Raw genomic sequence first — 12397 nt, 5'->3', positions numbered from 1 at the left:
CTTTGCTTGTGACCAGAAACGCTTTATAGATTGGTATAAAAATCTTATTCTTTTAAAATTAGGATTGTTAAAAATAGTGGTATACATGTACATAACATATCTGGAATGGCAGGGTTATTTATTTGTTACATCTGCTGAGCGAATATCTGGCACTGTGTAAAGCTTGCCAGTCCAGCTGTGATTATGTGACTAATTGTCATATCCAAGAGTAGGCCAATGCACCTCTCAATGAGCCTCTTTCATCCTTTTGCTTCTTTTGGGATTTTTTTCACCCAGCGCCCTTTCTCGCTGAACTCTTGACATTCTGCTGGATTCAGATTTTAACAAAATTGGTTTTGTTTTTAAAACTGTATTCATGAAATGTCCTTTGACTCAATTCCGGGAAAGTTCAGAAGGAAAATCAGAGTAGAGGAATAATTAATATAAACAAAGAATTTTGGACTTTTGAAAGGGGACAGATCAACAATCCTGGACGTCATGGCACTAACACCCATAGTCTGTCCTTGCATAGGTTAGGGTTGGTGCCCCTCTAACCTTAACTCAGATAAGGCACTCCTATAATCTGGTGATGTGTAAGGTATAAAACTTCAGAATGACCGGATTTTATTTAGCACCGAGTGGGTACAGCACAGGCACCATAGGTTTCCTCGTGCTGCCCAGCTTCTGCATGTCACCTGTCTTTTGACAGAAGGAACTCAAGGTGTAAATGGCGTTTTAGCCACGTGAGGTGTACCTCTAGCTGACTGTGGATAAACTGCAAAAAATTCTCTCTCCTCTTAATTTAACATTAGAGCAAGAGAGGCAACCTTTTTGGCAGCATGCTACAGATTAGCCCCATACTCTCATCAAGTGCCGCTCAGACCACTTTCCCTTGCCCAAGCTGCTGCTCAGCTTTCTGCGTCCTGCCCTGTGCTCCCTTCCTTACCTGCCACTATACTGCCCATCCCCTTTGCTGCAGCCTGCCACGTTCCACGCACGGGCTGCCCATGCCACTTGTTGACCATGCCAGCATTAAAGCATTGTTGGTTATGATAGGTTACATAAGTGGTAGTTTATTTTTATTTTTTTCTGTTCCCCAGTGGGATGACTGCAAAAACACTCCCTGCACAAATACAAGCACATGTGTAACTTTGAAATGTACTGAAACTCAGAAATTCAATAGCACGAATGCTCACACCAGCAAAACTGGAATTTAAGTGACTTCATGGAAAGTAAACATGAAGGGAGTGTGCATAGAGCCAATGTAAAAAGGTACAGAAATTTGAGTGAAGAGTCACAGAATCCCCTTTGCAGGTGTTGCCCAGCTATACTCCTGCCTGAAAGACCAGCCAAAGCTACCAGGATTTTAAATGTCCTCATATGAGTAATATGAGCTGGTTAAACCAAGTTGTCAAGGTGTGGTTTCTGTTCAAGTTATTAGTTAGGTCTCATAGCACTGTGCTTGTGTTACACATACACACCTTCATGGTCAGCGAGTGCCAAATTATTTACACTGGAGGACAAATACTGTGACTGATGTAATAAGATTTTGTCTTCAGTATTTTGGGTTTTTTTTCTCTCTCTCTCTCTTTCTTTTTTAAATGAAACTCAAGGTGCAGTCTGAATATTTTCCTCCCTTGTTATGGCTAGCAAAAGATGCATTTTATAGTATCAAACTAAGTTCCCTGCTTCCTTTCTGCACTGGGCATAATTCACTTAAAATCGTAGCAATGTATCGGTCACAGCAGAGAACCAAATATTGAGATATTTAAAATGAGATAGTCAAAGCTTCCTTGAGGATTTTGAAATGTAGTTTGCATTAATTGTAATGGGATTTCAGATCGCTTAGTCTTAGACTCTTTCCTGAGCATCACCGTGCCCGTCAGCCATTTGTGAAAGTCAATGGCTCTTCGAGCAAAAAAAACCGCGCACACACCACTTATCCAGGTAACATAGCTGCCGTCCACGTTTTCCAGACATAGTGACCTCTGGAGTTGGTTTTTGTGGCAGCTGGCAGTCTGAAAGATTTCTGGCAGCATGATTCTCCTTGAGGTGTGAGCTGTGAGACCGGCAAAGTGTAAGGAGGACAGTAGTGTGGACTAAAGGAGACAATAGGACACCTGGGCTGAAATCCCCCTGCCTGAGGCTTGAAAAGCACAGCTGTAAGGAAGCTCTTCTATCTTCGCTGATGAACAGCGTGCTGCTCACCAAAGAGCCCCCGCCCCAGTTTTCAAATGCGCGCACCGAAATTAGGTACGTAAATAGGATGCTTTATTCACAGAGGTGCCAAGCAGCTTTCAGTTTGCAAAAAGGAAACAGGAGGGCAGGTACCTGGAGAACTGGGCCATTTAGTGAGTCAGGCTAATGTTTAAGAGCGTTCTTCCACAGGACTGTGAGTCCCTTCCCTCGGCTCTGATGGGTTGTTGTGGTTTGAGGGCGCCAGCTGGACAAAACTGATTCCAGTTTGATTTTCCTGTAACCAGTTGGTGCAGTTGCACTGAAGCAGTAGCTAGTAGGGCTGTGCGAAACAGCAGCGTTCTGCTTCGACATCCGTTTCAACGGAGCAGTGTTTCGTCTCGAGTTTTGTTTCGATTAAAAAAACACTGTTCCGTTCTGATTTGTTGAAACGGTTTCACTGTTTCGACGTTTTGATGGGGCTGGAGAAGGGAACTCAGCCCAGCTCAGTTCTCCTCCCCAGTGCTAGGATCAGGCTGGGGAAGGGAACTCATTTTGTTCTGAGGCTGTCTCGAAGCCCTTCATTTCGATTTTGCTGTTTCGAGTTCGAAATGAGTCGAAACGAAACAGCCAGTGAAATTTCGCACAGCCCCATTAGATAGGAGGTGCTGCTAGCAAAACATCTGGGACAGTTAGTTGTAAACGCCGAAGCCAGGACCAGGTAACGCTCTGGGAATTTTGTTTTCCAAGTGGCAGTCTCCAAAGAAATGAAGCTTGCTTTCCTTTCATAAACCTGGCAATGGATTCCACAGCGGTGTAATAATTACAGACTTCAAAGACCACTGTCAGTCAGGATGCTCCTTTTTCAAGCCCATAGATGTGTGCATACCGATGCACACTCACAATACCCTGTGTGAGGGCTCATAGGCATTTGGCAGGGAGCCCCGTACTTTACAGTGCACCTCAGGCATGCAGGTATAAAACATAACCACACACCTTGTCATGTCACCGCTTATCCATTGCCTTGTCTGTTCTAAATCCTTTCTGAAAGACGGGCTTCTCCCTCCTTTTAAGTACTAACATCCCTTGTGGTTACACTGCAGCTACTATTACTACAAAAGAGCTGTTGTTTCTAACCCAAAATAAAAGCAATTATAAAATGAGCTTGGAGCCCTACCTGGCTGAAACCTCTGCTGGGGAACAGAGCTGTGAGTAAATCGAGCCCAGCAGAAGAGCACTGATGGGTACATAAGGCTTCAGTGCAAATGTACTTAAGGCCTGACACGGCTCCCACCGATGTCTGCTGATGCGGTGCAAGCGGTCGGACCCTAAGTACATTTGTACGGAAGCAAAAGTAGACATCAGTGGCAGCAGGACTTGGCACACTTGTGCCAGTCCCTGCCTTGATGGGTCAGAAAGGGGAGAGGGGCCAAGGAGTCTTCTATGGTACCTATGCTAACTTGTGCATAAGGCTCATGAAAGCTTGTGTATAGGAAGCATGTGAGTGCTGTTCCCTCTTGGGGAGTGGGGGAGGATATAATGCCCCTACTCCCTGTACTCGGTGGCATGGCAGGCAGCCTGAGGAGTGCACGTCCCACCCTTTTTCAAGAGTTGGGTGCTGGGGAGAAAGCGTAGTATCCACAAGCTAGGTCTCCCCTATACAGTGCTTTCTGGAGCTGGAGCTGACCTGGGTGGGTGCAGGATTGCACAGCATATGTATAATCTCAACTGTGCCTTTATCAAGGGACTGGACCACGCTCCTGCTGGAGACTTGTTCACTATGAAGAAACTGGAGATGGGAAAAACTCCTGATGGCTTCAGTTAGAGTAGAGCTGTGTCTTTGTCTGTGTGGGGCCATTTCAGACACCAGTGCTGGAGAAAACAAAGTCATACAGTAGCCCATTTGTTCAGAATGAAGCAGAGGAAAATCTTCATCAGGCTCCGAATGAAGCCAGCTTATGTAACCGATTCCCACACGGTTCCTGATGTAATGCATTCCTGTGTAAGGGGGCAGACACTAGGGTCACAGTTACTGGCTTTCAGATCAGAGGGCAGGAGTTCAAGTGGGCTTAGGAGGACTGGCTAGAACCAGTGCATCTTCTGGTTTACGTGGGAAAAAGTAAGTGATGGTACAAATGAAGACTTAGCAGAACAATTTAGGATGACTTGCCCTATAAATCAGTTAGCATGCTTCAGTGTCATCCGTACTTATCCTGTTAAAATTGGAGCCAAGGTAGCATAGTATGTGCCTCATTCATCATCATGATATGTCCAGAAGAGAGTCACATGGCAGGTTTATGGCAGCTGCTTGAAGGTATATTTTTTTTTTTATTATTAACCCTGCTACATGCAATGAATTATTGCTTACAGAAACACTACACTGAGAATCTGCTCTTTAAACACAAAATTTACACGTCTGACTGGAGGCCAAAGATTTCAATTTAAAAAAAAATGTAAACAAATTATAAAGATCATCCCATGGTAAATCTTTCCTACATTCATTTATTTGTAATGGAAGCTGTTTCAAAGGTATGCAGGAAGAGGACCATCAAACTGGGAAGGGATGCACTTACTCTCTCCTCCCTCTGAGATATGTACTATATGTGCACTCTGATAGCCTGCAAAGAAGCAGGGTAAATTTGGTTTTGAAGCTTACTAACATCAACTCTGCCACAACTTCACACTTCTTTCCCTGGCTAGATTGTTCTGTGGGTAAAAAATATTGGATTTGTGCTGCTGAATGCACAGTGCCAGAGCCTACAAAGTGCTGAGCAGTCCTGTGCTCAGCCGGGAAAAGTGGGTTGAAGTTACCAGCCGTAAAAGCTTGCGACCAGAATGCAAAGCACGGATGTGCACAAGTGGCCAACTTTTGCAAGTTGGGTGCATACCAAGATTCAGGAAAAGGAATATGTTTGCTGTAAAAACAAATTATTGATTGTAGCTACCTTGACTAAAAATGTCCCAGGTTTATCTGGAAAAGGGTGACCTAGATTTCTCTTGGCTTTCCAACTCCAAATGTTACTAGTTTTTCATCACTGATGTATATTCTTATCCCAAACTCTGGTTTCTGAAGTTCTTCCTAGCCAAAATATATCCTGGGAATGATCACTTGGCTATGTAATCACATTTTTGTTTGTTTGCATTTCCATAGTGCCTAGAAACCACAGTTGTGGACAAATGCATCATTGGGGTTGGGTGCTGTTCAAGCATGGAACAAAAAGGCAGTCCCTGTCCTAGAAAATGTAGATCTAAGCATAAGACAAGAGACAACTGATGGTTACAGAGAGGGGAGCACAAGGAGACTGTGCCAGTCAGCACAACTTTTTACTTGTGAGCAGATCAGATCAGATTAGGTATGATTTGCTTAAGAAAAAATAACATGGAATTTCATCACTTCATTTATAGTGACTTCTAGATTTGTAACCAAATTCTGCCCTTGCATTGAACTCCCATAGGTATTCACCACAGTCCTGTGCCAAAAGTCCAACCATACTTGCCTTTCTCAGCCTTACAAAGACAGGCGTTCACTCTTATGCTGTGGGCCTGTACAAGGCCTATGCACCATTAGTGTTCCACGGAAAACTGTTTGGGGAGTTTGAGGTACACAGGCCTTGTGCTGGGTCTCTGCACGGGGATGAATTTTACCCCAAAAGAATAGGCACTGTGTGTTTATAAGAGGAAAATGGCCCTCCTGAAAATTTATCCTTAAAACACTCCAGACCTTAACATTGTCAGTGTCCTTTTGCAGGTTGCCATGTCAATACTATTAAGCTTAATGAGACTTCCTTGACAGGAAGCTCATATGTACGTTTGCAGCAATATTGCTGGGATATGGGAAATATTACAATATATGATGGTCCCAAGTTTCCAGTAAACGCACAACTGGAAAAGTGAATCACAGCTTTCCCTCTGGACTCCTTCTGGATTAATCAAGCAAACAATAACTGCACAGAGCCCAGAAGGCAGGGGACTAGGCTAACCAGAAGGAAGGAGGAAGCACCACAGCTGGATCCCCACAGCTGGATCAGCTGCTCAGAACGTGCCATGGAGGAGGCAGATTACAGCCCCAGTTCAGTGAAGTGCTTAAGTGATGCTTAACTTGAAACACCCGCCCGCATGCTGTTAAGAAACGAGGCTGAGCTTAAGCACATGTTCAACTTTGAGCATCTGCTTAAGTGCTTTGTTGAAGTGAAGCATTTAAATTTAACCAATCCAATTTCTACTCATTAGGATTCATGGCGAATGTTCATTACACTGGCTCCTGTTCCCATTTGTTCCAGTTCCCCTCCATGTCAGTCTGGCGGTGTGATGTTTTAACTCCGTTGCTGGATAAGTGCTAGTCTTAAACAGATTCCAAGAGGAAATTATCCCATGGAGTTATGAACACTACTTCGTAGCCACCAGAGGTTTCAGCCTAGCTTCTAACAGGCTGCATCACAGAATAAAACCTACCATCTCCGTTCCAACTCTATTTGTAGACTCATTACAAATACATGGTCTTCAATACTGAACTATTCTCTCATCTCCAGAGGTGATGGATCAGTCATGGGTTAGCCATTAGCAAAGACATGGCTATGTTGGAAGTTTTAGCAGCTGTGGTGTGTGGTCACACCTCTTGGGTTGCTAGGTGGGACTGTGGTGTCCAAGGCTGTCAGTTATCCTTCCAAATGCTAAATTATAGTTGATAAGGGGGTGGCAGAATCAGAAACACAATAAGATCCAGGAATTCCTATGATTTTTTTTTTTTTTTTAGAGCAATTCTATGAATGAAGAGAACAAGACTTTCAGATTATTACCAGATGAAAAACCTTTCAATAAAATATGCCTCCACGTGCAAGCAATTTTTCTAAAATGACATTAAGAATCTCCTGGAAAAAAAGAACCTAAGGCAGGATACGAGGTGTCTGTGGTTTCTGTTAGCTTTTTAATTATGTCTCCGTAATGGGTTGGTTCTCACAACCACTGGGTAAACGAACGGCGGTAAAGGATTGCTAGTTATTTTCTTGGTATCGTCACAGCAGACACAAAATTGCGGCGGAGCTTTGTTGATATAAGGTAATGATTTCCACATCGCTGACTCTAATTCCTTACAACATAATACAACACATCTGAGAACACTTTGCTTGTCCTTGAGCTATAAATTTAACTACTTATTAGAAACAGTCAAGCACGAGGGCTCATCTGTCACCTACTACATGAGCAAGGTCTGATTTTCATTACATAGATTCCCAGGGCTCAATTGTGCCCTAGGGCATGGCCCTGCTTTCAGGGTGGTGTGGAGCTGCACTGACCCAGCGCTTCCTCCTTGGGCACTGCTCAGCGCAGCTCACGTCTTTCTGCTTTCCTGGTTTCACTCCAAGGACATCTATCTCCTCTCTCCGGGGTTCTCTGTAGGCACAGATCAAGCTGCTCTTGCACTATCTAGTCTTGTCCCATCCACAGACTGTGCAAATGGGAAGAAGGCTCCATTCACTATGCGCACAAAGTCCAGTAAGGCACAGTTCAGCTGCCAAGGAAAAACTAAATATCCTGGCATGGCACACTTCTGTGGGGGTCCTGGGCAGGAAATCCCACTCTTCCAAATGAGAAACAATCCAGATCAATCGTCTCTACTCTGCAGTGCTCCCTTGCAGGCATCCTGAGGCTGAGTCCTGATTTCTGCCATGCTAGTGTCAGTGCAGAGCAGTTCAACCGAAAACAGTGCATCTGAAATGAGATCTTGTCTCTGTATGGACCCTTTTAGACAGTGCCTTGGTGGCAATAGAAAAACCCTTGAGTCCAGTCCTGTTCCTACTTAAACCGTTTTTTATTGAGAGGCAGAAATGTGGAGGAGAAGTTTTTTGATTTTATTTTTTTCCAAAAAGCTCTCTCTCTAGGTCAGATTCCAAGTTGGAGCCCAGGGACTACATTCCAACCATATCTTTCAGGATGCATCTATAAAGAAATATTGAATAGTTTTGGAAAATGTAATCCCTGTTTTCCTGGTACAGGCAACATGAGCTCTTTATGGAGACCTGAGTGATTGCACTCCGAAGTGTGGGCAAACAGCAATGGCTGTATTCCTTAGGTAACGTGAGGCAGACAGAATTTATTATTTTTATCACTTTATCTTTTGAAGCTGGAGCTCCTTTATGAATCCTTCCTCTTTTGTTGGCTGGCAAATTGAAGTCTTCAGGGATTCTTTTAAATCTGCATTTGGCATTCAGTTGTCAAAGCAGATCAGAACAAGGATGTCATAACTGTCTGATTCTCAGCTACAGCGTGACATCAAACCAATTCAATGCAATGGAAACCCCCCGCCAAAGCCATTAGAAGTTTTCATCATTCTGATGCCTCAAATTCCCTGAAATTTCATCTGAAATTCCCAAATGTATAGCAGTCAATTTAAGCTTGAATCCAGCTTGGAGTGGTGAGAATGTTAGGACTCCTGGGAGATTCATTTTTCTGTGAAAAAAGAAACAAGCAATAAAATATTTCTGGGGCATGTGGGGTCTCCTTCCCAGAATGGAGTTGTCATGAGAGTTAATCAGAATAAAATATTGATCTGTAAAAATAACAAGCCTATCTCTGTTGCAAATTCATAAGCTTATCATAGACAGCAGAAGTGACACAGAAAAATGAAAGCATCAAGATTGTTAGCCTGTTAAAAGTCAGTAGTATTATTTCCATTGATTTTAATAGGCTTTGGGTCAGGCAGATGATTTCTAAGTGGACTGTCAGGAAAAATACAGAATGTAGGTAAAACATTTGAGCCAGAGATTTCTGGGTTAAAACTGCATTTCTTGTTTTCCAAACTCAGGCGCTGCAGATAATTAAACCAAATTCAGCTGTGGTATGTGGCAAATCAAGGCCGGAGTCCAGCAAAGGGATTCTTGGCTGCAACAAATAAGCTACACCTATTTGGAATAAGGAAACTTCTCATATTTTCCAAAAATGATGTGCACATGGCTTTTGAGGTTAAACAGAAAGTTCTGTGTTATGTGCATACAGTTCTTGGTTCTTTCTTTTCAACAAAGAAGATGAGGGAGACGGTGGAGGTTCCCTCCGGTTTAAAACTGACTGGAACTTACCATCCTCTCCTGAGTTCACTTGTTCAGCAAATTTTTGCAGGCCAAGGACATTGCCCCCATTCCAACTTTGAACTCTGGTGACACCCCCTCCAAGTGGGGAAGGGCTGCAGTTACTAGAGCAGCTCCAAGTTTGCTTTCATTTATGCCAGCGTCTAAACCAGAGTATGATGACCTCAGGATTAGGGCTGTACAAAGCTCTGAGAAACTAGCCATGTGGCTTTCAAGGGTCTCAACTTGTCCTGGGTTTTTAGCATACTGTTATACTCTTGGAGGGTAGGTGCTACTTGAATACAAAGGATGCCATTTCATATATGCATTTACTTTCCATTTTAAGAGTGGCATGCAGATAAGGATGTATTTTTAAATGCTTTGTCTACATGTTTACAAAAGGTGAAGTGATCTGGCCTTGTTCTAATGTTAAATGTTCCTATAACTAATACCCTAAACTGCCATGAACTATGTTAGAAGTATCTACTATAGGCTTCTGGGACATTACAGGGATGGGGATCATGTAAGTATCTTTGTAGACACAAATCCTGTTTTTAATCATGAGATAAAATGGAAAATAATAGTGTTCATGTCTTTCAGCAATTCAGTTGTCCTGAGATGACCAGGGGCTAGATGTTTAAAAACAACTTTGGCTCCTCAGTTAAATCAAAGTAACATGTCTAGCTTGTCTTAAGCCACCCAAGGGTATCATATGGCTAGTATCATGCCTCACCTTTGATTCCCTACCCAAAATGAATTGGTGGTCTTTGGTACTACCCAGAGCAAGGCTTAAACTCTCCACTCTAGAGCCATAAGGCAGATACCTTAACTGCTGTGCCACTGCGCTTCTGAATTGACTGTTTTTGAAAACTGTACCCCAGACATGACAGTGCTTCCACTCCAGAAGGGGCTCCCCTTGTTGTCAGAAATGCCTGTGAGCACACGGACTAGACCTGGTGAATGCCCCTTCCATCCTGCATTTTAGAGCAAAAACCAGGGGTTTTGTTAATATATGAGACTAACTAGAAAGCAGGTCCTACGTGCCCAGTACACTGAGCTGAACAGAAATGTGTCAGTGATCTAATCCCATCTGTACATTGGGACACCTCCATGGAAAAAGCATCCAGGCCCATGGAAAAAATCTTTGAGCAGTGGTATTAGCCTGCTCCAATGTTCTTGCTTGGCAGGACTAAAGATAACATTTGTGCATAGAAATTGCATCATGCTATCGTCTTTTAATAGGCCCAGAGAATGTTTAAAGGACCACGACTTTAGTTCAGAGAATGGCTCAAGGTGCTTGGCTGAATGTTGCTCACAAATGCTGCTGTGCTTCTGAACAGCATTCACTTACCTCCAGAGACGCCCATTCCTCATGGACCCTCCGTTCTGATTTTCTTTCATTCTCTGTTGCAGAGCTGAAGCCAAGGCCTGGTCCCCCACCATTCTAGAAGATGGAAAAGCACAAGCTTACAGGGTCAATGTAGAGGCTGAACCACAGGTATGGGAACGATGACACTTTGCAGACACTTTCTCTTGGCTAATTCATTGAAAAAGGAACAAGCCACCTAGCCACGAGATGACCGACGCAGGGGAAACACTCGTGCCTGCAGAGATCTTCTTCTATTGATTTAAATGGGTTAAATGGTTGTGTGTTGTATTTAACAGGAACATTGTCAGTCAGCTTTTTCTTTGTACATTTCTGAAAAGGAGATTTCTTTACTACATCTCTCCAGCTCTTTGCAAATCTTTTTTTCTGGGGTTCACTCCACATGGTTCTCTCTTCACTCCCATCACAGACACAGCATCAGCATCTTTTTTTCCTTCTTTTCCTTTTCCTTTCTTTTCTTTTTATTTTTCCTGCCTTTTCCTTCTCTTCTCCAGAATCTGTCCCTAGCAGCAGGTGTTGTATTTCATCTAACTTATCTCACCAGTATTTCCTTCTACTCCCTTGCTTACCCGTGCATCCAGTCACCCACAGCCCCTCGCACTGTGATGCTTAATAGCTGAAGCACCGTTACAAAAGGCCTGTTTTCTCCAGGCAGTGTCCTTCAGAGAAATGGATGGGACCCTAGCATCAGTGCTGTTCTTTGAAACTGTATGATCTCCATCTTTTAGCTCAGTGTCAGACTTAAAGGTTTCCTAATGAGTTTGAAGGACCTCTGGTTTCCTCCAGGCAGCTAGGGAATAGAGGAGGAACAGGGACCTGTGACCTTGAGGCCTTCTGGCTGCCACTGCAAAAGTGGGCAACAGTGCTCTCCTTGTCTGCTTTCTGTTGCCATTTGTACACGCCACAAAATTGGCCTTTACAGCGGCTTAATGCCCCCTTTTTGCATCGCTTTACTGGTGCAGCTGTTTGCACATGTTGACAGCATAATACGCTTTAATGACACTGCTGGTCGCATGTGTTGGCGGTGTAATGCGCGTTAAATGACTTTGGGAAGCAGTAAAATAAAACATCTCCGAGGTGGTTTAGTTTGCCGTGGAGGGAAGCACCGGGTCCCGTGCAGCTCGGGGGCTGTGCAGGCAGCCCAGTGGCAGCTTATGCAGGCAAACTCCACTGAAGGGGGGAGAAAAAAAGTGTCAAGCCCAGTCGTTTTGCTTTTTCTCTCCCTGGAGCCTGCCTGCCTGAGCTGCACGGGGGCCTGGTGCTTCCCTCCACAGCTGTGGTGCCCTCCGGGACTGCTCAGGCCGGGCGCTTGCGGGCGGGTGCCGCTTGGGGGGCACCGCCACGGAGGGAAGCACCAGCCCTCCCCCTTGCAGCTCAGGGACCGCTTGGCATGCCGGCAGCTTGCCATCCCCTCCCAGCCACCGGACAGGCAGGTAAGGATCAGGCCTGACCCTTGCGTACACACCATGGGGGTTTACTTAGCCCTAAATTGAAGCGTTGCTTTTAAAGACCCACTGCTTCAACTTGGGGAGAATTCAACTGAAGTAAGCCCCTGTGGCGTGTTGGCTGGGATTGGAGGTGGGCTGCTGGTCCACTGGTCAGGTCTTTCTCACAGCACAAGGGAAGCGACATGACTGCTGCCAGCTTTCGCAGGGACCCGCAAGGTGATGAATAGCAGCAGTGAAAGCTGACAAGGCGTTGGCCAGTTCTCACCCTGCTGCAACTTGGCAAAGTCCTGAGCAACAGTCACGGAGACGCTGCCTGTAACCTTAGGAAGACAAAAGTATGTCAGTTTATA

At 44.4% G+C, this 12397-nt stretch overlaps 1 protein-coding gene across 1 annotated transcript in view; it reads left to right on the top strand.

Annotated features, from left to right (window-relative positions):
• PDLIM4 (PDZ and LIM domain 4) overlaps positions 1 to 12397 on the top strand; it is a 90899-nt gene that overhangs the window by 29536 nt on the left and 48966 nt on the right. The window contains exon 3 of the mRNA XM_006023570.2: positions 10626 to 10710. Within this exon, the coding sequence (XP_006023632.2) occupies positions 10626 to 10710 (85 nt within the window). The remainder of the gene's footprint in view (positions 1 to 10625; positions 10711 to 12397) is intronic.

The sequence above is a fragment of the Alligator sinensis genome, unplaced genomic scaffold (genome assembly GCF_000455745.1).
Source record: "Alligator sinensis unplaced genomic scaffold, ASM45574v1 scaffold135_2, whole genome shotgun sequence".
In the NCBI taxonomy this organism is placed as follows: domain Eukaryota; kingdom Metazoa; phylum Chordata; order Crocodylia; family Alligatoridae; genus Alligator; species Alligator sinensis.
Note: the sequence above shows the minus strand (reverse complement) of the source record. Positions and strands in the feature narration are given on the sequence as shown.